This window comes from Vipera berus, assembly GCF_964194415.1.
Source record: "Vipera berus genome assembly, chromosome: 2".
In the NCBI taxonomy this organism is placed as follows: Eukaryota; Metazoa; Chordata; class Lepidosauria; order Squamata; family Viperidae; genus Vipera; species Vipera berus.
The window spans coordinates 3,082,668-3,105,679 of NC_138203.1; the positions used below are offsets into that span (position 1 = coordinate 3,082,668).

At 47.7% G+C, this 23,012-nt stretch overlaps 1 protein-coding gene across 1 annotated transcript in view; it reads left to right on the forward strand.

The window, feature by feature from the left end:
• EPG5 (ectopic P-granules 5 autophagy tethering factor) overlaps nt 1-23,012 on the forward strand; it is an 83,833-nt gene that overhangs the window by 30,691 nt on the left and 30,130 nt on the right. Inside the window, exons 13-24 of the mRNA XM_081316317.1 lie at nt 1,095-1,239; nt 3,186-3,383; nt 4,744-4,854; nt 8,017-8,136; nt 9,210-9,376; nt 11,493-11,720; nt 12,254-12,377; nt 13,692-13,836; nt 14,366-14,537; nt 17,653-17,815; nt 20,078-20,220; nt 22,323-22,479. Coding sequence (XP_081172443.1) covers nt 1,095-1,239; nt 3,186-3,383; nt 4,744-4,854; nt 8,017-8,136; nt 9,210-9,376; nt 11,493-11,720; nt 12,254-12,377; nt 13,692-13,836; nt 14,366-14,537; nt 17,653-17,815; nt 20,078-20,220; nt 22,323-22,479 — 1,873 coding nt within the window. The remainder of the gene's footprint in view (nt 1-1,094; nt 1,240-3,185; nt 3,384-4,743; nt 4,855-8,016; nt 8,137-9,209; nt 9,377-11,492; nt 11,721-12,253; nt 12,378-13,691; nt 13,837-14,365; nt 14,538-17,652; nt 17,816-20,077; nt 20,221-22,322; nt 22,480-23,012) is intronic.

The window sequence follows — 23,012 nt, forward strand, 5'->3', positions numbered from 1 at the left end:
CTTATCCCAAAGGTGCTTTTTTCCAGCAGGCAACCGGACCTTCTTGTTTTTTTCTTTGAAGAAGTTTTGCTTCTCATCCCAAGAAGCTTCTTCAGCTCTGACTGGATAGTGGGGAAATGGAAGGATTTATATTTGTTTATTTATTTATTTAGTTGCATTTGTATACCGCCCTTTCCCTGAGGACTCAGGGCGGTTTACAGGGAATTAAAAATCAAAACATACAAAAGTTAAAACCAGTTAAAAAGCATTAAATTCACCCTGTACACTAAAAACCCCAGTTAAAATTTTCTCCTCAGCCTGGGCCCGAGAGCTCAAAGAGCCAGGTCTTCAGGCCCCGGCGGAATGATCGGAGGTCGGGAGCAGTCCTCAGCTCCACCGGCAGCTGGTTCCAGAGGGCAGGCGCTCCCACTGAGAAGGCCCTATCCCTGGGTGTCACCCGCCGGCAATCTCTCACCGGCGGAACCCTGAGAAGACCCTCCCTGTGGGCACAACACAGGAGTTCAAGCCCATCAGGACAAGAGTCAGCAGTCCATCTGCATTTAAAAGACAAAGGTCGCTCTTTCGAAGACAGCAAAGTCCACATTCTGGACGGAGAGGACCTCCGGTTTCAAAGGGGTCCCAGAGGCCATCTAGGTCAAAATTGAACAGAGGGGCAGGGATACAACACCATCTATCTCCAGTCCACAACAAAGTCCTTTCCACAGTCCCAAGAAGGCACCCCACCTGTTTGCACCACTCAGGTGACCCTGAGGATGCAGATAAGCCTCCAAGCGGCCTCCACGATTCTCAGGAAGAGTACTAATGACCAGATGACTGCAAAGAATATAAATCCTTCCATTTCCCCACCATCCAGCCAGAGCTGAAGAAGCTTCTTGAATGAGAAGCGAAATGTCTTCCAAGAAAAACAAAGAAAGTCCAGTTGCCTCCTGAAAAAAATAGCACCTTTGGGATGTCTTCTATATTGCTGCTCTCATTCTATAGCCGTTGCTCTTCTCGCGCTACGATGGAGGGAGGATTTCGGCTGGGCTATGAATCGGGAAGCTTCTGCCATTGATCGGATAACTAGACGGCCAACTTGTTTGTGGCTTCCCTAGGTTTCTCTCCTTCTTCCACCAGTTCCTTCAGCTGGACAGTGGCGTTCCCCAAGGGATGACTCAGCAGATGACCCACAGGGTGACTCAGCATTTGACTGGGACGAGTTACGGCAAAAACGTGAAGCTGTTGAACTCCATGATTCAGGTCAGGAGATAGATGCGCATCGGAGGTCCCTGAAGACCCTTATTCTGGTTCCAATCAGACACGAGGACTGGGATCCGATAAAACAGAGGTTCCCATCCCTTCTCAGTGGGCGGACCGGGGCAGAGGGGAAGGGGAAGCATTTTACGCGCACGTACGCGCAAGCGAGGCAGCGGCAAGCACACACGCAATGCAGACGGGGCAGTGCCAGTGCCCACGTGACACTCACTAGCCTTGTCCCATTTTCACCGTGTGGGCACCAGCGCCGGCCCGTTTTTGCCACGGGGTGCCCCGTTTAGGTTGCGCGGCGCCCCGTTTTTGCAGCACGGCGCCCTGTTTAGGCTGCACGGTGCCCCGTTTAAGTTGTGTGGAGCCTCGTTTAGCCCATGCGAATGGCACTGGAAAAAGTGACTTATGACCGTTTCCGCACTTAACTCCCATTGCAGCATCCCCGTGGTTACGTGATCAAAATTCAGACGCTTGGCAACCGGCTCACATTTATGACGGTTGCAGTGTGTCCCGGTGGGTCACATGATCCCCTTTTGTGACTTTCCGACAAGCGAAGTCAAATGGGGGACATCCGAGTCACTTAACCACCATGTTGCTAACTTAACAACGGCAGCGATACACTTAACCAGGCAGGCAATCCAGGTCGTAAGCACGGACGTAGGGCCAGTTCTTATACTTAAGGGCTGTTGTAGTCTCCCCATAACTCCAAGCCAGCATGTATTTATGACGTTGGCAGCAGGGAGCTTCTGGTAGCAAAGTCAGTGGGGGAAGCCATGTTACGCTTAATGAGTGCCTAATCCCCTTAGCAACAGTGATATAACAACAACAACAACTGGGAGGGAGGTCCTGCTCAGGCAGGGAACCTTACACCATTTCAGACAAATGGCTGTCCAGTCTCTTCTTAAAAACTTCCAGTGTTGGAGCATTCACAGCTTCTGGAGGCAGGTGGTTCCACTGGTTAATTGTCCTCACTGTCAGGAAGTTCCTCCTTAGTTCCAGGTTGCTTCTCTGCAATAATAATAATAACAACAACAACAACAACAACAACAACAACAATAATAATAATAATAATAATTTAATTTATTTAATTTAATTTAATTTAATTTAATTTAATTTAATTTAATTTAATTTAATATAATTTAATATAATTTATAATAATAATTGGAAGGGACCTTGGAGGTCATCTAGTCCAACCCCCTGCTCAGGCAGGAAACCCTACACCAGTGATGGCAAACCTTTTAGAGACCGAGTGCCTAAACTGCAACGCAAAACCCACTTACGTATCATCGGGTGCCGGGTGGGCGTGGCCCATTGGGTGGGCGTGGCCCATTGGGTGAGTGTGGCTGCAGTGGTAACGGCCGGCTGGGTGGGACTAAAAAGTTCAATCAATCAATTCCAACTTTGCAAGATCTTTTTTTTCCTGTGAGAATTTGAAATCAATTGATTGATTGAACCTTTTTGTTTGCACACGGCGGCGGAGGCCTAAAGCGAAAAGGTTTTGTAAAACCCAGCTGAAGACCTAGGACTGGGGCGACAGCAGGTAGTGCCCACAGAGAGGGCTCTGCGTGCCACCTGTGGCACGCGTGCCTAGGTTCGCCACCACGGCCCTACCCCATTTCAGACCAATAGCTGTCCAGTCTCTTCTTAAAAACCTCCAGCCTTGGAGCATTCACCGCTTTGCTTAACCAGATAAAATGGGGGCGTGGCTCTAATAATAATAATAATAATAATAATAATAATAATAATAATAATAATAATAATAATAATAATAATAATAATAATAATAATAAGTTGAAAGGGACCTTGGAGGTCATCTAGTCCAACCCCCTGCTCAGGCAGGAAACCTTATACGCTCAACTGTGGCCGCGATTCGAGGACAACCTGTGTCGGCCTCGGATCTTCCACCCCAATAATCGCCCTCTCTGCTTTTCTTTCGACAGGGCCACATTTTTATAAGCAGCCACCCTGGCGGAATCGGCCCGGCTGCCGTGTTCGAATTCTGGGTCCAGCTCCTGACCAGCCAGCCACTGTGGCACAAGGAGAGAGCCGTCCTCGAGCTGATGGATGGTCTGTGCCAGGCTGCATTTCAGTTCAACCAGGAGGACTGCGTGCAGAAGTTGCTCTACCAGCAGCACAAGGTACACGGCTCTTCCTCCTGGCTGACCGTCCCGCGGAGGTTTCCAGCCGTGAATAGGCTTGTTGTGATTTCCGACCCTGATAAAACGGTGATGCCCAAGAGTGGGGTTTTCCCAGTTCTTCTCTGAGCCGCTAGCAGTCTCGTTTTGGTGGCAGTCTTGTTCTCCTGTTCTTGGAAGCGAGGCCTTTTGGAGTGAAACGGAAACCAGCCTGGGAAAGGACGTAGTTCCCTAGGTTTGATGAATATCACTTTCACCTCTTAAACATCGATAGAATGGAATGGAATAGGAAATATGGAATGGAATGGAATAGGAAATATGGAATAGAATGGAATAGGAAATATGGAATGGAATGGAATAGGAAATATGGAATTGAATGGAATGGAATAGGAAATATGGAATGGGATGGAATAAAATAGGAAATATGGAATGGAATAGGAAATATGGAATGGAATAGGAAATATGGAATTGAATGGAATGGAATAGGAAATATGGAATGGAATAGAATAGAATAGAATAGAATAGAACAGAATATACAGAATGGAATGGAATGGAATGGAATAGATCTGGAAGGGACATTGGAAGCCATCTAGTCCAATTCCCTGCTCAGGCAGGAAACGCTATACCATTTCAGACAAATGCCTGTCCAGTCTCTTCTTAAAAATCTCCGGTGTTGGAGCATTCACCGCTTCTGGAGGCAGGTTGTTCCACTGGTTAATTGTTGCCGCTGTCAGGAAATTTCTCCTTAATTCTAGGTTGCTTCTCTCCTTGACTAGTTTCCATCCATTGCTTCTTGTCCTGCCTTCAGGCACTTTGGAGAATAGCTTGACTCCCTCTTCTTTGGGGCAGCCCCTGAGATACTGGAAAACTGCTATCATGTCTCCCCTCGTATATAGGGAAGATATATGGTGGACCTTGTCAGTTAAAGAATTCTGGTTGGTGGGGTCCAGGAAGAGAGCCTTCTTTGTCATTCCCCCCTCCTTTGGATTATACTCCCCCAGGGTGGGGGGATGTGGGCCCCCGGTTCCTTGGCTTTTTGAAAATACCTAAAGTCTGGCTCTGGCATCTTGCTTGAAGCTCAAAGAGGAGTACAGTTAGCATTCTGCCTGCCTTTTAATTAACTTTTAATGTCACATTTTTAACTATTCTTGCCCTATTTTAAATGTTTATATTGCATTTTGGTGCTGCTAACCTTTTATTTGTACCCCGTCCAGGGGTCTCTCCACGAAGGAGATGGATGTCTTCTAAATGTGATAGATAGATAGATAAATCAAGTTGCTTAGGTTCCATTGTTATGGAAGGACCCTATAATGAGGCGGCTTTATCTCACCCAACTGTCCTCTCTTTTCCTCAAATCTCCCAGAATGCTCTGGGCTATCACAGTGACAAAGGGCTGCTGTCTTCCTTGGTCAGCTGGATTGTGGCAGGCAACATCACACCTTCCTTCATTGAGGGAAATGCTAACCCCACACAGGTAAGAGTTGAAATGCTAAAGTTAGCTTGAAGTTTATGGAACGCTCTTGCAGGACAGGGGTCTCCAACCCCTGGGCCGTGGACTGCTACCGGGCCGCAGCATGCCCAAAACCAGTCTGCACAAACACGCAAAGCCCCATCCGTGAGATGCAGGTAGTATACAAATAACCTCTCCACGGAACCGGTGATCCCTGGTGCCCAAACGTTTGGGGGCCTCTGTTGTAGCGGATGACCGGGTGGCACCGCCTGCGTACATCTTTATTACTTCACAAAGACAAACTCCCCTTTTAATAATTCAAGGTGCTGGTGATGACCTATAAAGCCCTAAATGGCATCGGTCCAGATTATCTCAGGGAGCACCTGCTGCCAGCATTAGCCCACTGCTGCCTGCAATTAGTGCAGGTTCGCGTCCCACCAGGCTCAAGGTTGACTCAGCCTTCCATCCTTCCCAGGTAGGTAAAATGAGGACCCAGATTGTTGGGGGCAATAAGCTGACTTTGTAATAATGCCGCTTGGGGTGTGTGTGAAAGCCCTAATAAGCAGGCATATACATAGAATGAAGGCTACTGCTAAGTTTGTAAGCCGCCCTGAGTCTTTGGAGAAGGGCGGGATATAAATGGAATAAAAATAAAAATAAATAAATAAAATCGTCCTGTGCACTCCCACAGGGAGGGCCTCCTTAGGGTTCCGCTGGTTAGGGAATGCCGGCGGGTGATTCCAAGGGGGAGGGCGTTCTCTGTGGGCGCGCCTGCCCTATGGAATGAACTGCCGGTGGAACTTCGGACTGCCCTGGACCTTCGCTCGTTTCGCCGGGACCTGAAAACTTGGTTATTTGATCTTTCTGGCCTGGACTGAGGGGGTTTTAATTTAATTTTAAATTTTAAATTTTAATTTGTTTTAATTGTGGGCTAGTCTTAATTTAATTCTATTTTAATTTTATTTATTTGTATTGTTTAATTCGCCCTGTAAACCGCCCTAAGTCCTTCGGGAATAAATCAATTAAATAAATAAATAATAAATAAATAATAAGGAGGCTGGAAAACCAACCCCTTTTATTTGAGTTACAGACCTGCTAAATTGTCCCAAAAGCAAAAGCAACAGAACACGTTTTCCAACGGAGAGTTGCTCAAAACAAAACGGAGCACAAGTCAAACAGGAAATAGTTCACCGGCAAAGCAAACAAAACATGATCCCATGAAAGTTGAGTCCTTCGCAAATGGTTGCCTCCAGCAACCAGCCCTGCCCACACATCCCCTTTTTGTTATGCGGCCCCCAAGGCGTGGCTTCTCAGTGTCTTCTCCTCCCTTGGAGTCGCCCCATTGCCTCCCTCTGTCCTACTCGTGTGGCCTGTCTGCGTTTACGAGTGTCTATAATGTCCTCCAGCTGTGCATCCTCAAATTCTGACTCAGCTTCCCAGCACAGCTGGGTCTCACCCTGAGCACAAGTGGAGGGGCCAGGTTCTTCCTCACTTTGTAAGTCCTGTAGCTCATCAGAGCCTTCCTCCGACTCTGATGGCTCCTCAGGCCCCTCCTCCTCCTCCTCTGATTCCCCGGACTCAGCGGCCAGGATCACAGGCTGGCACGGAATCACAACAGCATCCTTATGCAACCACTAAGAGACCCAAGTCCAGGCCACTGTCAGGTCCACCATGCAGGTGCCCTGCCATTCTGTTGGAGGGAGGGGTGACGGATGCTTTTAGCCTTCTTCCCATACTTTCTCTTTTGCTGTAACTGCTTGGGAATTAGGGAGGGGGATTGTCTTCGGAGAAGAAGCAGAAGACTCCTCCTTAGCTGGTTCCAGCCTGGTTCCAAGGCCGTCGTGCCCCGAGGGTGATCTGTTACCTACCCGGCACCTCAGCGTTCTCAAAACCACCCTGTGGCATCATATTGGCTGCCAGTGGACTGATCAGGATGGGTCTGGGATGTTGGGTTTTGGGGAAATGAAGGAATCGCTTTGCCCTTTGGGCAGGACCATCAGACTCCGGCTGACTTGTCTGCATTCTCTGCTTCCAACTATCTCTCGTTCAAAGTTCTTTGGAGTCAAAGAGTTTTGCTTTCCCGAGGGACCAGCTAGGGCAGGCCCTTACAGCCGCGGTGAATTCCGGCGACTCTTACCTAGGGCCAATTTGCCTTGACCGTTAGTAGATCAGATTTTTGGGTATAGGTGGCAGGGTATAGAGCTTCTAAGTGCTTTGAACTCAACTCCTGCTCCTGGTTAGTTGCACCTGATAGTTCTTAGCTTCCCATGAAACCATCTTCCTCCATTGACTTAAGATGGTCTTCCAAGATCACATGGAGGAGGAGGCACTGTGGTGCTTTCTCCTAGAATGGGGAGGCAGCGAATGCTCCAAGTCCTGTCTCCTGAGGACAGGGGTAGGCAACCTTGGCTCTTTTATGACTGGTGGACTTCAACTCCCAGAATTCCTGAGCCAGCGTGGGGGAACTATGGCCCCTTCATGACTCGTGGACTTCAACTCCCAGAATTCCTGAGCCAGCCTGGCTCAGCTTGGAAACCTCTCCCTTTCCCCTCAGCAAGGCCGACTGAGGGATTCTGGGAGTTGAAGTCCACCAATCATAAAAGGGCCAAGGTTGCCTAGCCCTGCCTTAGGAGATCTCTCTAATGCAGAGGTCACCAACCCCCGGTCTGTGGACCGGTACCGGGCCACGGCATGCCAGCAACTGGTCCGCACAAACAAGCAAAGCCCCATCCGCAGGATGCAGGCAGCACACAAAACCACGCACCCTCCGGTCTGCGGAAAAACCTCTCCACGGAACCGGTGATCCCTGGTGCCCCAAAGGTTGGGGACCTCTGATCTAATGGGTCCAAGAAGAAGGACCTTCATCCTGGTGGCTGATTCCCTCTGGAAAATCATCTCTAGGGAGATAACATCACCCCACCCCGCCACTTTGACACACTTTCCCAAAGCGCTGAAGAACCTGGTTTTTCCACCTGGCCCCAGAGTGTGATGGAACCCGTCAAATGGCTCATTTGGTTGCTGTCATCAGGGAATTGGGGGTGGGTGGGTGGGTGGAATAGGTGTAACTGCTTTTGTTGCTGTTCGTACTGGGCTGTCGTCCTCGTAAGCTGCCTGGAAGCGAGTTGGGTGGCCGTATCAATTTTCATAAATCAACAAACAGGCCCGTGGGTCTTTCTGACTGAACAGGTTTGGTTTGCGTGGAGCGTTCTGAACATGGAGTCCATATTCGAAGAGGATTCCCAGCTCCGTAGAGTCGTGGTGAGGGAGTTGGTTACCAGTTCTGTTTCGCCTGACCAGGCTCTGAAGGTAAATCAGAAAATGATTCTTCCATTTCTGTGGCGTCTCTCAGAATAGAGGCTTTGCCTGGTGAATGTGAGGCGTTGATAAAAGAGAACATTTGTAGCTCAGGGTTGACGCGAGGGCTCCTTGGTGCTCCCTCAGCATGGCTGTTTTCTTGCAGACGTTTCAGGACCCAAAGTAGGAAACATCCTCAGGGCTAGAAGAGAGAGGTATTTATGGAGAGGAGTAGGAGTAGGAGTAGAACTAGAAGTAGTAGTTGGAGGGACCTTGGAGGTCGTCTGCTCCAATCCCCTGCTCAGCCAGGAAACATATCTGATCCCAATACGTTCTTGGCATCTTACATTTATACCAAATAGGTAAACGTTTTTAAATAATTGTACTGTAACTCTGTTTTGGCAATGCTTCAGAACAATGAAGCTCTGGGAATTAAATGTTATATAAAAATGAATGAATCCATTACTGGAGACCATCTAACCCTCTCCCTCCCTCCCTCCCTTCCTTCCTTCCTTCCTTCCTTCCTTCCTTCCTTCCTTCCTTCCTTCCTTCCTTCCTTCCCTCCCTCCCTCCCTCTCTTTCTCTCCTTCCTTCCTTCCTTCCTTCCTTCCTTCCTCCCTCCCTCCCTCCCTCCCTCCTTCCTTCCTTCCTTTCCTCCCTCCCTCCCTCCCTCCCTCCCTTCTCCTTCCTCTCTCCTTCCTTCCTTCCTTCCTTCCTCCCTCCCTCCCTCCCTCCCCTCTCCTTCCTCTCTCCTTCCTTCCTTCCTTCCTCCCTCCCTCCCTCCTTCCTTCCTTCCTTCCTTCCTTTCCTCCCTCCCCTCTCCTCCCTCTCTCCTTCCTTCCTTCCTTCCTCCCTCCCTCCCTTTTTCTTTCCTTCCTTCCCTCCGTCCCTGCCTCCCTTCTTTTCTCCTTCCTTCCTTCCATCCATCGTCTTTCCTCCCTGCCTTCCTCCCCTCCATCCTATCCTTCCTCTCTCCCTTCCATTCTCCTTTCTTTTCTTCCTCCCTCTTTCCCTTCTTTCCATCCTTGCTTTCCTCTCTCCCATCCCTTCCTTCTTCCCTCCCTTCCCCTCCCTCCCTCCCACAGAATGCTCAGACCCAGCTGAAGCTCCCGGTGGTGCCTTCTCTTCAGCGCCTGCTGATTTACCGGTGGGCTCATCAAGTCCTGAGCACTCCGGTGGATCACCCTCTCCTACCGCTTATTTGCCAAAAATTCTTCCTTCTCTATTTACAGCGCCCGGGATTACAGGATGGGTGAGTTACCGTTGGTCAACGATGGGGGACTTTGCGGAACGGTGTGAGTTGTTTTCAATGTCGGTAGCCCCGTGATCAAATGGTCTAGTCTAGTTTTAAGAGTGGACAGACTCTTTGGCCTAGTGGTTAAGGCACCAGGATGGAAACCAGGAGACAGTGAGTTCTAGTGCCACCTTGGGCATCAAAGCCAGCTTATTGACTTTGGGCCAGTCACCAGAAGACTGAGTTCTAGTCCCGCCTTAGACATGAAAGCCAGCTGGGTGACTTTGGTCTAGTTCAGGGGTAGGCAACCTTGGCTCTTTTACGACTCGTGGACTTCAACTCCCAGAATTCCTGAGCCAGCATGGGGGAACTATGACCCCTTCATGACTGGTGGACTTCAACTCCCAGAATTCCTGAGCCAGCATGGGGGAACTATGACCCCTTCATGAGGTGGACTTCAACTCCCAGAATTCCTCAGCCAGCATGGGGGAACTATGGCCCTTTCATGACTGGTGGACTTCAACTCCCAGAATTCCTCAGCCAGCATGGGGGAACTATGGGCCCTTCATGATTCGTGAACTTCAACTCGCAGAATTCCTCAGCCAGCATGGGGGAACGATGGTCCCTTCATGACTGGTGGACTTCAACTCCCAGAATTCCTCAGCCAGCATGGCTCAGCTTGGAAACCTCTCCCTTTCCCCTCAGCAGGGCTGGCTCAGGAATTCTGGGAGTTGAAGTCCACGAGTCATGAAGGGGCCTAACCCTAACCCCTGGCCTAGTCCCTCTCAGCCTAACTGGGGAAAATAGGAGGAAAGTGCATTAGATATGCTTGCTGCCTTGAGTTATTTATCAAAACAATAAAGGCGGGATACAAAAATCTAAAGGAATCTAAATAAAATACCTGTAGAAAAGGTCTCCATATATCCTAGAGAGCCCCACCCAACTGTCATTAAAGTGTATATATTTCAAAATATATGTAGATTTTTTTTAAAAAATACATAAGAATGGGGAAGAAATGGCATAGAAGCCAGTGGTGAATTACACACCAGGAATATAACATAAGTTGTGTTGGTTATAAATCAGGGATCCCTAACTAGTGATCCGTGGCCTATTTGCAACCGGTCCGCATGAGTGACTGGCTGGTGCGCGCATGAGCATCATGGGTGCTCGGAGCCCCACTTGTGCAAGGGTCACGGGCGCTCAGGGCCCCATTTGCATGAGGGCCACAGGTGCTCAGGGCCCCACTCATGTGAGTTTCACGGGCACTCGGGGCCCCATTTGTACGAGGGTCGGGTGCTCAGGGCCCCACTTGTGTGAGGGTCATGGGTGCTCGGCCCCATTTGAGGGTCACGGTTGCTTTGGGCCTCATTTGTGTGAGGGTCATGGTCGCTCAGGGTCCCATTTGTGTGAGGGTCATGTACGCTCAGGGTCCCATTTGAGGGTCACAGCACTCAGGACCCCATTTGTGTGAGGGTCATGGGTGGTCAGGGTCCCATTCGTGCAAGGGTCATGGGCCCTCAGGGTGCCATTTGAGGGTCACGGGCGCTCAGGACTCCATTTGTGTGAGGGTCATGGGTGGTCAGGGTCCCATTCGTGCAAGGGTCATGGGCCCTCAGGGTCCCATTTGAGGGTCACGGGCGCTCAGGACTCCATTTGTGTGAGGGTCATGGGTGCTCGGGGTCCCATTTGTGTGAGGGTCACGGGCGCTCAGGACCCCATTTGAGGGTCACGGGCGCTCAGGACTCCATTTGTGTGAGGGTCATGGGTGCTCAGGGTCTCATTTGTGTGAGGGTCACGGGCACTCAGGGTCCCATTTGAGGGTCACGGGCGCTCAGGACCCCATTTGTGTGAGGGTCACGGGCGCTCAGGACCCCATTTGTGTGAGGGTCACGGGTGCTGGGGGGTCCCATTTGTGTGAGTTTTGCGGGTGCTGGGGCCCCCCTTTGTGCGAGAGTCGCGGGTGCTCGGGGGCCCATTCGTGTGAGAATTGTGGGTGCTCAGGGCCCCATTTGCGTAACGGGTGCTCATTCACGTGCACGCCCTGCCCCTCCCCCAAAGCCATCCCCTCTTTCTCCCCTTCCCACCGGAAAGGTTGGGGAGCTCTGTTCTAAACGACAGTATTTCTGCTTTGAAGGCTACCCAAGGACGGCTGCGTCGGGAGGCGATTCTTCCAGGGTGCTGCTCATCTTAGCCTGCTGAATGAGCTGAAGCGGCATCTGACTGAGGCCGCCGACTTCCACCATTCGGCTAGCAAAGTGCTCCAGTTGGACAGCCCAGCAGGGGGAAGCGAAACTCCAACAGCCAAAGGGTTCACCAAGGCCAATTATGTGGCTTTCTTGGAGCTTCACAAGGACCTTGTCAGGTAAACTTGGATGGCCTTTAGACTGCCGTGTCTCCAAGGATCTTGGCTAATAATGGGGAGTCCAAGATCCATGGATTCATGGAGGTTGGATGGAGAATCCACCCAGATGTGCCCTGAATTGTCTCAAGCCAATCTAACCTTCAGCAGGGGTCTTCAAACCTGGCAACTTTAAGACTTGTGGACTTCAACTCCCAGAATTCCTCAGCCAGCCAGAGCTGGCTGAGGAATTCTGGGAGCTGAAGTCCACAAGTCTTAAAGTTGCCAAGTTTGAAGACCCCTGGCCTTGAGGATGTCACATGATTCCATTGTGAACAAGGCAAACAAACTTGCTTGAGGAACCCCTATCGGGCTTCTGAGGAACTTCTTAGCTTCATGATTGATGCTCAAATAATTTATGAAACTGGTTATGTCATACTTGGAAAGCAATTGGGATGTAGCCTGGTTTTTTTTTCTTTATTCTGCGGCGTATGTACAGTTTGAAGAAACTTGTGTATCTCCTGCTTCAGACCTTCTTATTTTGGAAATGTTTTCAGGCTTTTTTCCACATTTGTTCTGTGGCTGGAAGAAGACAGGTTCCAGAAAGGGGACATCTACATTCCCTCTTTGCCCAAGCAATACGATGGACATCGGCTTGCCAAGATCATGCAGAACCAGCAGGTAAAAAAAGGAATGGATTGGTTATACGTTAGGTATATGTAAGAGTGTAGGTCAGGGGGTCTTCAAACTTGGCCCTTTTATGACTGGTGGACTTTAACTCCCAGAATTCATCAGCCAGGCACGCTGGCTGAGGAATTCTGGGAGTTGAGGTCCACCAGTCATAAAAGGGCCAAATTTGAAGACCCCTGGTCTGGATCCAAGCCCGCAGTTTCATTAAAATGGCCGACTGAGGAATTCTGGGAGTTGAAGTCCACCAGTCATAAAAGGGCCAAGTTTGAAGACCCCTGGTCTGGATCCAAGCCCGCAGTTTCATCAAAATGGCCGACTGAGGAATTCTGGGAGTTGAAGTCCACCAGTCATAAAAGGGGCAAGTTTGAAGACCCCTGGTGTAGGTCTATACATACGTTGTATATAATATGTTTTAAACGTGTGTTATGTATGTGTACACTTTGAGAGGCAACAACTAAGTTTCATTTTTAATGTGTGCCATTGTGCCCACAGTAAAAAAAATTGACAATAAAGGTTATCTAATTGGGTTTCTCTAAGTGTTGGAGCAGTCACAACTTCTGGACGCAGGTTGTTCCACTGGTTAATTGGAATAGAATAGAGCTGGAAGGGACCTTGGAGGTCATCTAGTCCAACCCCCTGCTCAGGCAGGAAACCCTGCACTATTTCAGACAAGTGGCTGTCCAGTCTCTTCTTAAAAACGTCCGGTGTTGGAGCATTCACCGCTTCTGGAGGCAGGTGGTTCCACTGGTTAATTGTTCCGACTGTCAGGAAATTTCTCCTTAGTTCTAGGTTGCTTCTCTCTTTGCTTGTCAGAAGGTCACAAAAGGGGATCACATGACCCCGGGGCACTGCAAACGTCATTAAGCACATGCCAGTTGCCAAGCGTCCAAATTTTGATCACGTGACCCTGGGGAGGTTGCAGCGGTCACAAGTGTGAAAAATGGTCACAAGTCACTTTTTTCAGTGCCGAAAAAACATAATTTCACACATAATTTCAAACAGTCACAAAATGAACGGTTGTAAGTGAAGGGCTACTTGTAATGGGCCTCAGTGGCTCCTCCGTTCTGATTCACTGTGGATTTGACAGATCATTTTGAATTACGCAGAAGTGCGATTGCACTGGCGCAAGGGGACCTCAAAGCTTCCATTCCCTTTAGCATCCCTGCTAATTGGCAGCCACCCCAAGCAGGGTGGGGGTGGTGGGGTTGAAATTAAAGTTGAGTGCTTTAATTGATCTTACTGGCAACTAAAAATGTCTTTCTCCCTGTTGCCGCTTTTTCCTGCCCACCTGCTGCTGGCTTGAAGGATCTCTGGATGGAATTTGTCAACGTTCAGCAGATTCAGCATGATTTCCAGGAAACCTTAGACCTCTGGTTTCGAGTCAGAGTGGGACCCCTCCCTGCCTCAAGTGCTTCGCCGGCGCAGACAGACTTCACCGACCCTTTGTTAGGTATTTTATTTATTGAAATGTGTTTGAATATTAGTAGCTCAGATTGGTAATTGGGGCCGTTCGTTTAATGGCATGGTTCCGACAAATGGAACTCTTCAAAAGAACTTTGAGGCATTGTTTACCTTAAAGAATCTTTATTCGAGTAGCACAGCATCGGCACTAACACAGTCGAGGCCAAAATCTTGAGTTCCCCCCCTCTGAGCACATAGTATCAAAGCACAATTCCCTCCTTCAATTAACAGTCATAAATCACATTCCCCAATTAGCTCGAAGGGCGGGCTTCCTCTCCAGCTCTCCAGCCCGCCAATTCTTTATCGACTCTGGGCTCAGTAACCTTGATTCTCATGCTAAGTTTAGTGTTGTTATGTCTAGCTGGGCTCTCATTCACCTCCCCCTCCTCCCAGCATCATCTAACTCTAAAAGCAAAAGATAAAAATATGGCTGCATTTCCCTTTGTTGTCGATGCAAAAACATCCGATGTTAGCAGCGTCGACAAACGCTTTGCATTTCTTCCTCCCCCCCCCCCCAGCCAAGGAACGGATTATCACCAGCCTGAAGAAATACGATGAGCCTCAGCCCCCTCTGTCTCTTCAACCAATGAAAGCTCCCGTGCCCGTCATTTCCCCGGCTAGCTTGGTAAACCAACATGAAGCCAAAGAATTGACTTGCACCAACCTCAGGATCTTTCAACGGCACGCGAAGTAAGAATTTCTTTTTTTCTTCTGCTGTGTTTGGTTTCTCTCTCTCTCTCTCTCTCTCTTTTGAACTCTGCTTAGTTATGGTGTCCTTAAGTACAGACAGTCGGACTAGGGGTGACATGATAGCAGTCTTGCAACATTTGAGGGGCTCTCGCAGAAGGGGGGGGGTTGTAGACTTATTCTCCAAAAATTTGCAGCATTAGCCTTAGTGAACTCTCCAGCTTCCGCCTTCCATGGACAGTGTTTAATATTTATTTCTTACGTATATGTAGGGGTGTGGGTCGATACATATGTTGTATATAATATGTTTAGGTGTGTGTCATGTATGTGTTTCACTTGGAGAGCGGGCAACTAAATTTCATTTTTGAAATTTAAAATGACAATAAAGGTTGTCTTGTCTTGTCCTGTCCTGTCCTGTCCTGTCTTGTCTTGTCTTGTCTTACTTTAACTTACCTTACCTTTCTTAGGATCTTGCGGAAGAACAGGGTAGAACAACAGCTAATGACCCTCTTTTACCGGTCTACCATAGAGAGCGTCCTCTCGTATGGTATTGTGGTTTGGTATGCTGGTCTGACAGCCGCGGATAGGAAAGTATTGCAGAGGGTAGTGAGCACAGCACAAGACATTGTGGGCTGTCCCCTGACACCACTGGATGACCTCACCAGGGCTCGTTGCCTTGGAAGAGTGAGGAAGATTCTCAGGGATGACTCACACCCTGGACGGTATCTCTTTACTCTCCTACCATCCGGTAGGAGATATAGGAATATAGCCAGCCGTACCAACAGGCTGAAAAATAGCTTTTATCCGTGGGCTGTTAGGCTTTTAAATGGGACATAATCTTATGCAGAATTGACTTGGGAGGCCGGTGTGTGGTGTTGTTGGTTCACATGGTGTGGTGGGATGGAGGGTTTGTTGTCACTGTGTGTTGGGGGGAGAGAGCACGGGGGGGAGGCTCAGCTAATCTCAATGTACACATGTTGTACTTTGACAATAAAGGTTTATTTATTTATTTATTGATCAAAACACCAGAGGGCAGGAGAAGAAGTAATGGATGGAATTAAAAAGAGATTCAACCTAATCAGTATACCCAATCAACAGAATAACATTATGACAGAGCTGGAAGGGACCTTGAAGGTCTTCTAGTCCAACCACCTGCTCAAGCAGGAGATCTTATACACCATTCCAGACAAAATGGTTGTCCAATCTCTTTTTTTTAAAAAAAAACAAACCTCCAGTGATGAAGCACCCACTACTTTTGGAGACAGGACATTCCATTGATAAATTGTTCTCACTGTTGCCTCCAGAAGCGGTGGGTGCTCCATCCCTGGAGGCTTTTAAGAAGCGATTGGACCACCGTTTTTCTGGAACGGTGTAAGGTCGCCTGCTTGAGCAGGGGGTTGGACTAGAAGACCTCCAAGGTCCCTTCCAACTCTGTCACACTATTCCCGTTACTGTGTGACGTCGTCTTCGCTTTCTTCCTTTTGACCGGGTTTAGATAAATTGGGACTCTGCGTATCTGTTCAGGCATTCCCTCCCCTACCTCACTTTAAAAAAAAATGTTTCTTTTTTTTTAAAAAAAAGGAGATGTGTATCTTGTAAAGAAACAATAAAACCCCATCCTTGGCAAGTATCGTATTTATTAAAAAATGGTGGCTGGCTCACTGCAATGTTTTCGTTTTAGAATTCCCACCAGGGCTGGCTAGGAGGTGTCTTATTGGACAGCGAGTGGTTTATGATTAGACAGGCCTATCGCAGCAACCACGTTGCAGTGAGAAGTGTCCTGGTTCCGACAGATGAAACTCTTCCAACAACTTCGAGGCGTTGTTTACCTTAAAGAATCTTTATTCGAGTAGCATGGCATCGGCACTGACCTAATCGAAGCCGAAATCTGAAATCTGAATTCTTCTCCCCTAAACACATAGTATCAAAGCACAATTCCCTCCTCTAATTAACAGTCATAAATCACATTCTCCAATTAGTTTGAAATGCAGGCTTTCCCTCCAGTTCTCCAACCCTCCATTTCTTGTCATCTCTTATTTCAAACAGCCTTGAAAATACTCTACTACGATGTCGTTATGTCTAACTAATTCCCATACATATTCTTCTTCCTCCTCGCGTTCCCCCCCCAACATCATCTAATTCTAACTCTAAAAGTAACGCACAAGTTCAGGGGGAAATGGCTGCATCTTCATATGTTATCAAAGCAAGAACATCCGATGTTAGCAGCGTTGACAAGAAGCTTTTGACGGTAGCCGTGTCATCTTAGAGCAGGCTTCACCAACCTTCTTGGATTGGTGGCCCAGTGGGAGAGGGAGGGGCAGGCGCCGTAATGCGCGTGGGTGCAAACGTGAATGCAGGCACACGTGCGTGCACGTGTGCAAACAGGCTGCAAGCACATGCGCCATGCAAACGGGGCTGCATGTGCGCGAGGCTCTCAGCGTCTGTATGAGGCTTGTGACACTGCTGTTGCCAGGCTCGTGGCGATGCTACCACCAGCGTGAGGCTTGTGCCGTGGGCTGCAACGATGCCACCCCGGTGCGAGGTTTGTGCTGCCGCCCCGTGTGAGCATCGCCCTGTGGCCTGCGGCAATGCTGCCGCGGCACGAAGTTCATGCTGCTGCCCCCACGCAAGGATCTGTGGCCCACCTGCCACTTGCGGTGCTGCAAGGTTTGTGCAAATGCCACCGCCTGCATGTGGCACGCCGCCGCCCACCTGCCGCTCGTGGCGCTGTTGCCCCCCATGCAAGGTTCATGGCAACACTGCCGCCCGTGCAATACTAGCGGCAATGCCACTGCCCGCACAATGGTGGCACGAGGGGGTGGTGAGCACTGCCCAGCTACTCCACGGCCTAGCGGCCAAGAAGCCACCGTCTGGTAGTGGGCCACGGCCCATAGGTTGGGGATCTCTGTCCTAGAGAAAAACAGGGCTGCTTTAATGAGACAGGAACGGCATTCAACACCCCTGCAAACTCCGAAGCGCCGCTTTTGAATGGAACCCTTCCCCCAGGTTTCAAATTCCAAATGAGTACAGCGGTTGCAAAGATTGCTCTAATATTTCCCCTAACGTACGGGGATGTCCTCGGCGCACAAGCTCACGGCTGGTTGTTGTTAAATTGTAGACTGGCCGCGCTTCGGGAATCCCAGCAAGTGGCTTTCAGTAGCGAGATGCTGGACACGTTGCCAAAGCTTTACATCAACCGAGAAGAACAAGTTACTCTTCACCTGGAATGTCGGGCGGGATCTGGGAAAAGTTGCCACGGAGCAGCTCATGTAACAATCCAGGTGAGAACAGAAGTCCCTTCCTCTTCCTGAACCTGCCCTCCCTCTAATGTCAGGAGTTTGGGGGCAGAGAAGGGTGTGTGTGTGTCCTGCAATCTCTGCAGCCATTGGGCTAGAGGGCCCGTAATTTTATTTTTTATTTTAATTCCATTTATATCCCGCCCTTCTCCGAAGACTCAGGGCGGCTTACAAGCTTAGCAGTAGCCTTCATTCTATGTATATGCCTGCTTATTAGGGCTTTCACACACACCCCAAGTGGCATTATTACAAAGTCAGCTTAATTGCCCCCAACAATCTGGGTCCTCATTTTACCTACCTGGGAAGGATGGAAGGCTGAGTCAACCTTGAGCCTGGTGGGACTCGAACCTGCACTAATTGCAGGCAGCTGGTGTTACTTAAGGAGGCATTAGCCCACTGCTCCACCAAGGCTCTTAATCCAAAGGACTCAGCTTCCTGATTGATGATGATGATGATAAGTATCAATAAGTGTCATTATTGTTGTTGCTATTATTATTATTTGTACAAGTTTTATTTAATTTTTAAAATTTTACATTCAGATATTTGTGAAGCAACACGGTGGTTGGGTATAAAAATAAACAATTGCAAATAACAAATTATTTGTAAACAGCTCAAGTGGTGTCAAACAAAGATTCTCTCTCCGATTCCCTTAGTTTTGACATAATCAAATTAATACATTTCTAATTGTGACATAATCAATTAGAAGAATTTTCAATATATTTTCACTTATACATATCCATATCCTGTTTTTAATTTTTACCTAATTGCAATAGAATATCAATAGCCTATGATATATAAAGAAAAGTAAAAAAAAAGAAAAAACTTAATTTTCAGGTAACCCACATTTCCCTATTTCAGTAAAATTATTATTATTATTATTAAAAGTGACTTAACAACCAGTCCTCGCACTTACGACCGCATAGTCACATGATCAAAATCCAGGTGCTTGGCATCCACCATGTATTTAAGACGGTTGCAACATCTCATGGTGTGGGGGGTCTTCTGAGTGTTCCCTGAAGCCTTCCCAGCCCGCTTCTGACAATCCTACTCTGTGGAGAAAGCAGGATTCACTTAACAACCTCATGATTTGCTTAACAACCGCAGTGACTGCTGTTAACGATGGCCAAAAATGGTCATAAAATTCGGCACCACTCCCTTCGCCACCACCTTGCTGAAGTATGGAAACGTTGGTCTCTGTTGCGATCATAAGTTGAGGACTACCCATAAGCCCTTGCTTTTTGATAATAATAATAATAATAATAATAATAATAATAATAATAATAATAATAATAATAATAATAATAATAATAATAATAATAATAATAATGATGATGATGCAGTGGTAGAGAACCGAAGCGTATTTACAGCTGATTGATATCGCTGTACCAGGAGATGCCAGAGTCGAAGAAAAAGAAGTGGAAAAAATTATGAAGTACCGTGACCTGGCCATCGAAACTGCACAATTATGGATGAAACGCGTAACAGTGATACCCATTGTCATCGGGGCCCTGGGAACTATGTCCAAAAACTTTGCAAAACACATCAAGAAACTGCAGCTTCCTGCAATAACTCCAGCAAAGCTAGAAAAAACTGCGCTACTCGGAACATCTTACATTTTAAGGAGATACCTGGTTGATACCTAGGATGCTGGCAGCAACCCGTGTCAACCATTAGCGCCAGTCAGTTTGAGTGTTCAGTTGACTGGGTTTCATGTTTTATGAATAAAAGTTTCATAATAATAATAATAATAATAATATAATAATATAATAATAATAATAATAATAATAATAATAATAATAATAATAATAATATAATAATAATTAATGATGATGATGATGGAGATACCTGGTTGATACCTAGGATGCTGGCAGCAACCCGTGTCAACCCTTAGTGCCAGTCAGTTTGAGTGTTCAGTTGACTGAGTTTCATGTTTTATGAATAAAAGTTTTATAATAACAATGATACTGAGAAGGAGAAGGAGGTTGGAAGGGACCTTGGAGGTCATCTAGTCCAACCCTCCTGCTTAGGCAGGAAGCCCTGTACCATTTCAGACAAACGGTCTTGTTTTTGTTTTCCCTTCAACAGAAAAGCCCAAGGGAGGATCTGTTCCACTCTCCCATTTTTGCCCCCCGGGATCAGAAATGAACGCGGCGGCCAATCTGAACACAATAAACCGCCCGTTGGCTTACTCTAATCATTGAATCAATCTTGTCGCTCGAACGCAGTAACGCCTTCTCTCCCTCTCAGTTTGAGGGCAAACACAAAAACGAAGCCATCCGCCAGCAGCTGGACGTCTTGGAGAAGGAAATGAAGCACCTGCAGGCCGAGGCTGCTCAGATGCCTCCTCTGAGTGTGGTGGGAGCTGCGGTCTACGTGGAGAACTTCATCACGTGAGTGGCGCGGTTTTGCTGTCCTCTCGGCCGCGGAACCACCCCTGGCGTGTCTGTCCGATTCTGGAACACGGCAACACCGGGGCTGGCGAAAGTTTCACCTCCAGCGTGAGAAATCAGGAAATCCAGGCAGTTCAAACCAATACAAAGTAGAATAGAATAGAATAGAAGCGGGAAGGGACCTTGGAGGTCTTCTAGTCCAGCCCCCCGCTCGAGTAGGAGAACCTATAACATCACCACCACCCACCCACAGTTGCGCAAAGGTCCTCCTGTTAGGACTGTAATAGAGCCGTTCCATTGTGGTTGTAAAGCGTGAAGGACATAAACCGGGTCAGCCACGTCGTCAACTTGATTTCACAGGTAGTCCTTGACTTACAAACCACAACTGACCCCAGACTTTATGTCTTTTAAGCAAGAGAGTGGTAGATTGGTTTCTTGCCACTTTTCTTGGCCGCAGTTGTTAAATGAATCATTTTGGTCCTGAGGCAAATCCAGCTTCCCCCGCATCGACCATTCCGCAGCTGGGATGTTTATAAATCGTGATTCACGTGACCCTAGGTCACTGCAGCCGTCATAAAGTGCCCGAACATGGGGATCCTGCAATGGTCGTTAAGTGTGAGAAGCGGCCATAAGTCTCTTTTTTCAGTGTCTCTGTAGCAGGGGTCTTCAAACTTGGCCCTTTTATGACTGGTAGACTTCAATTCCCAGAATTCCTCAACCAGGCACGCTGGCTGAGGAATTCTGGGAGTTGAAGTCCCCAAGTCATATAAGGGCCACGTTTGAAGACCCCTGATATATAATAAGAAACGTCTTACTCCAAGGTTAAACATAAGCTTAAAAATACACTATACATGCTGTATAATAAGAAAGTGGACAATATTTCTAGAATCCTAACAAATCTAATTGTCAGATGCTAAAATAAAAATTGCACCAGTCATAAAAGGTCCAGGTTTGAACTCTGGATCCAAGCCACAGTTTCATCAAAATAGCTGACTGAGGAATTCTGGGAAGTCCACCAATGGAAGTCCACCAGTCATAAAAGGGCCAGGTCTGAAGACCCCTGGTCTGGATCCAAGCCCGCAGTTTCATCAAAATGGCCGACTGAGGGATTCTGGGAGTTGACGTCCACCAGTCATAAAAGGGCCAAGTTGGAAGACCCCTGGTCTGGATCCAAGCCCGCAGTTTCATCAAAATGGCCGACTGAGGAATTCTGGGAGTTGAAGTCCACCAGTCATAAAAGGGCCAAGTTGGAAGACCCCTGGTCTGGATCCAAGCCCGCAGTTTCATCAAAATGGCCGACTGAGGAATTCTGGGAGTTGAAGTCCACCAGTCATAAAAGGGCCAAGTTGGAAGACCCCTGGTCTGGATCCAAGCCCGCAGTTTCATCAAAATGGCCGACTGAGGAATTCTGGGAGTTGAAGTCCACCAGTCATAAAAGGGCCAAGTTGGAAGACCCCTGGTCTGGATCCAAGCCCGCAGTTTCATCAAAATGGCCGACTGAGGAATTCTGGGAGTTGAAGTCCACCAGTCATAAAAGGGACAAGTTTGAAGACCCATGCCTTATGTGATGCCATAAGAGAAACACCAGTTTAGTTCTTTCTGAGTTAGCATTATTTCCCCCCTCACATTATGTCAGGGGTCTTCAAACTTGCCCCTTTTATGACGCTGGCTGAGGAATTCTGGGAGTTGAAGTCCACCAGTCAGAAAAGGGCCAAGTTTGAAGATCCCTTTTCTGTAGCTTCGAACGGTCATTGAATCAACACAAGTCAGAACTACCTGTGGCCATCTAGGTATCCGGAAGGAGCCCCAAATTGGCTTTTTAAATCCATCTTCATGAGTTAACTCATAACCGCATTTTTAAAAAGTATTGATCCTAAGGACAGGTCTGTATCGCTATATCCGCAAGGAAGGGACGCCTCCTCCTGCAGTACTGACACCCAAATAGAGAAATTGTTCCCACGGGGGTGTCCTTCCTGCTCTAAATCTTACCCCTTCGACCGCCTAACTTTATTTATGGTGCTCGTCCAGGAACGAATAACATTTAACATCCTCCGTCCTTTGCTTGGCGTGTTCGTAAATCTCGATTTTTTTCCCTGCCACAGGGGCTTAATAAATATCTATAAACTTCAGCCCACCCCGAGGATTCAGCGCATTGGGATCAGCCTGTTTTTTGCCATCGTGGAATATGTGTGTGATGAAACGCAGCGTCACCCACCATCCAGGCAGTTCTTCACCTCCTGCATCGAGATCCTCGGCCAGGTGAGCTGTTTTGGGGGATAGGATTCCGTCTGGGATGAGATTGAGTGATCTGCTCATGCCGATTTAGCATTCCGCGACGAATTATTTTAATAGGCCACTGAGAGCTGGTTCAAGTGGGTGGGAAAGAAGGGATGCAGGCTAGTAAATAAATAAGCTATGGATAACTTTAAAAGCCGCCTTCTTGGTAAAATGGGCAGCATATAAAATTGAATAAATAAATAAGCAAACTATAAATACGTGTGATGGTAAATAAACTATAGATATGTGTGATAGTAAATAAAACTATAGCTAATTTTAAAACTCCTCATGGGTGACATGGGCAGCGTATAAAAGAAAGAAAGAAAGAAAGAAAGAAAGAAAGAAAGAAAGAAAGAAAGAAAGAAAGAAGAAAGAAAGAAAGAAAGAAAGAAAGAAAGAAAGAAAGAAAGAAAGAAAGAAAGAAAGAAAGAAAGAAAGAAAAAAGAAAGAAGGAAACTAAATACGTGTGATAGTAAATAAACTATAGCTAATTTTAAAACATAAGGGACGTGGTG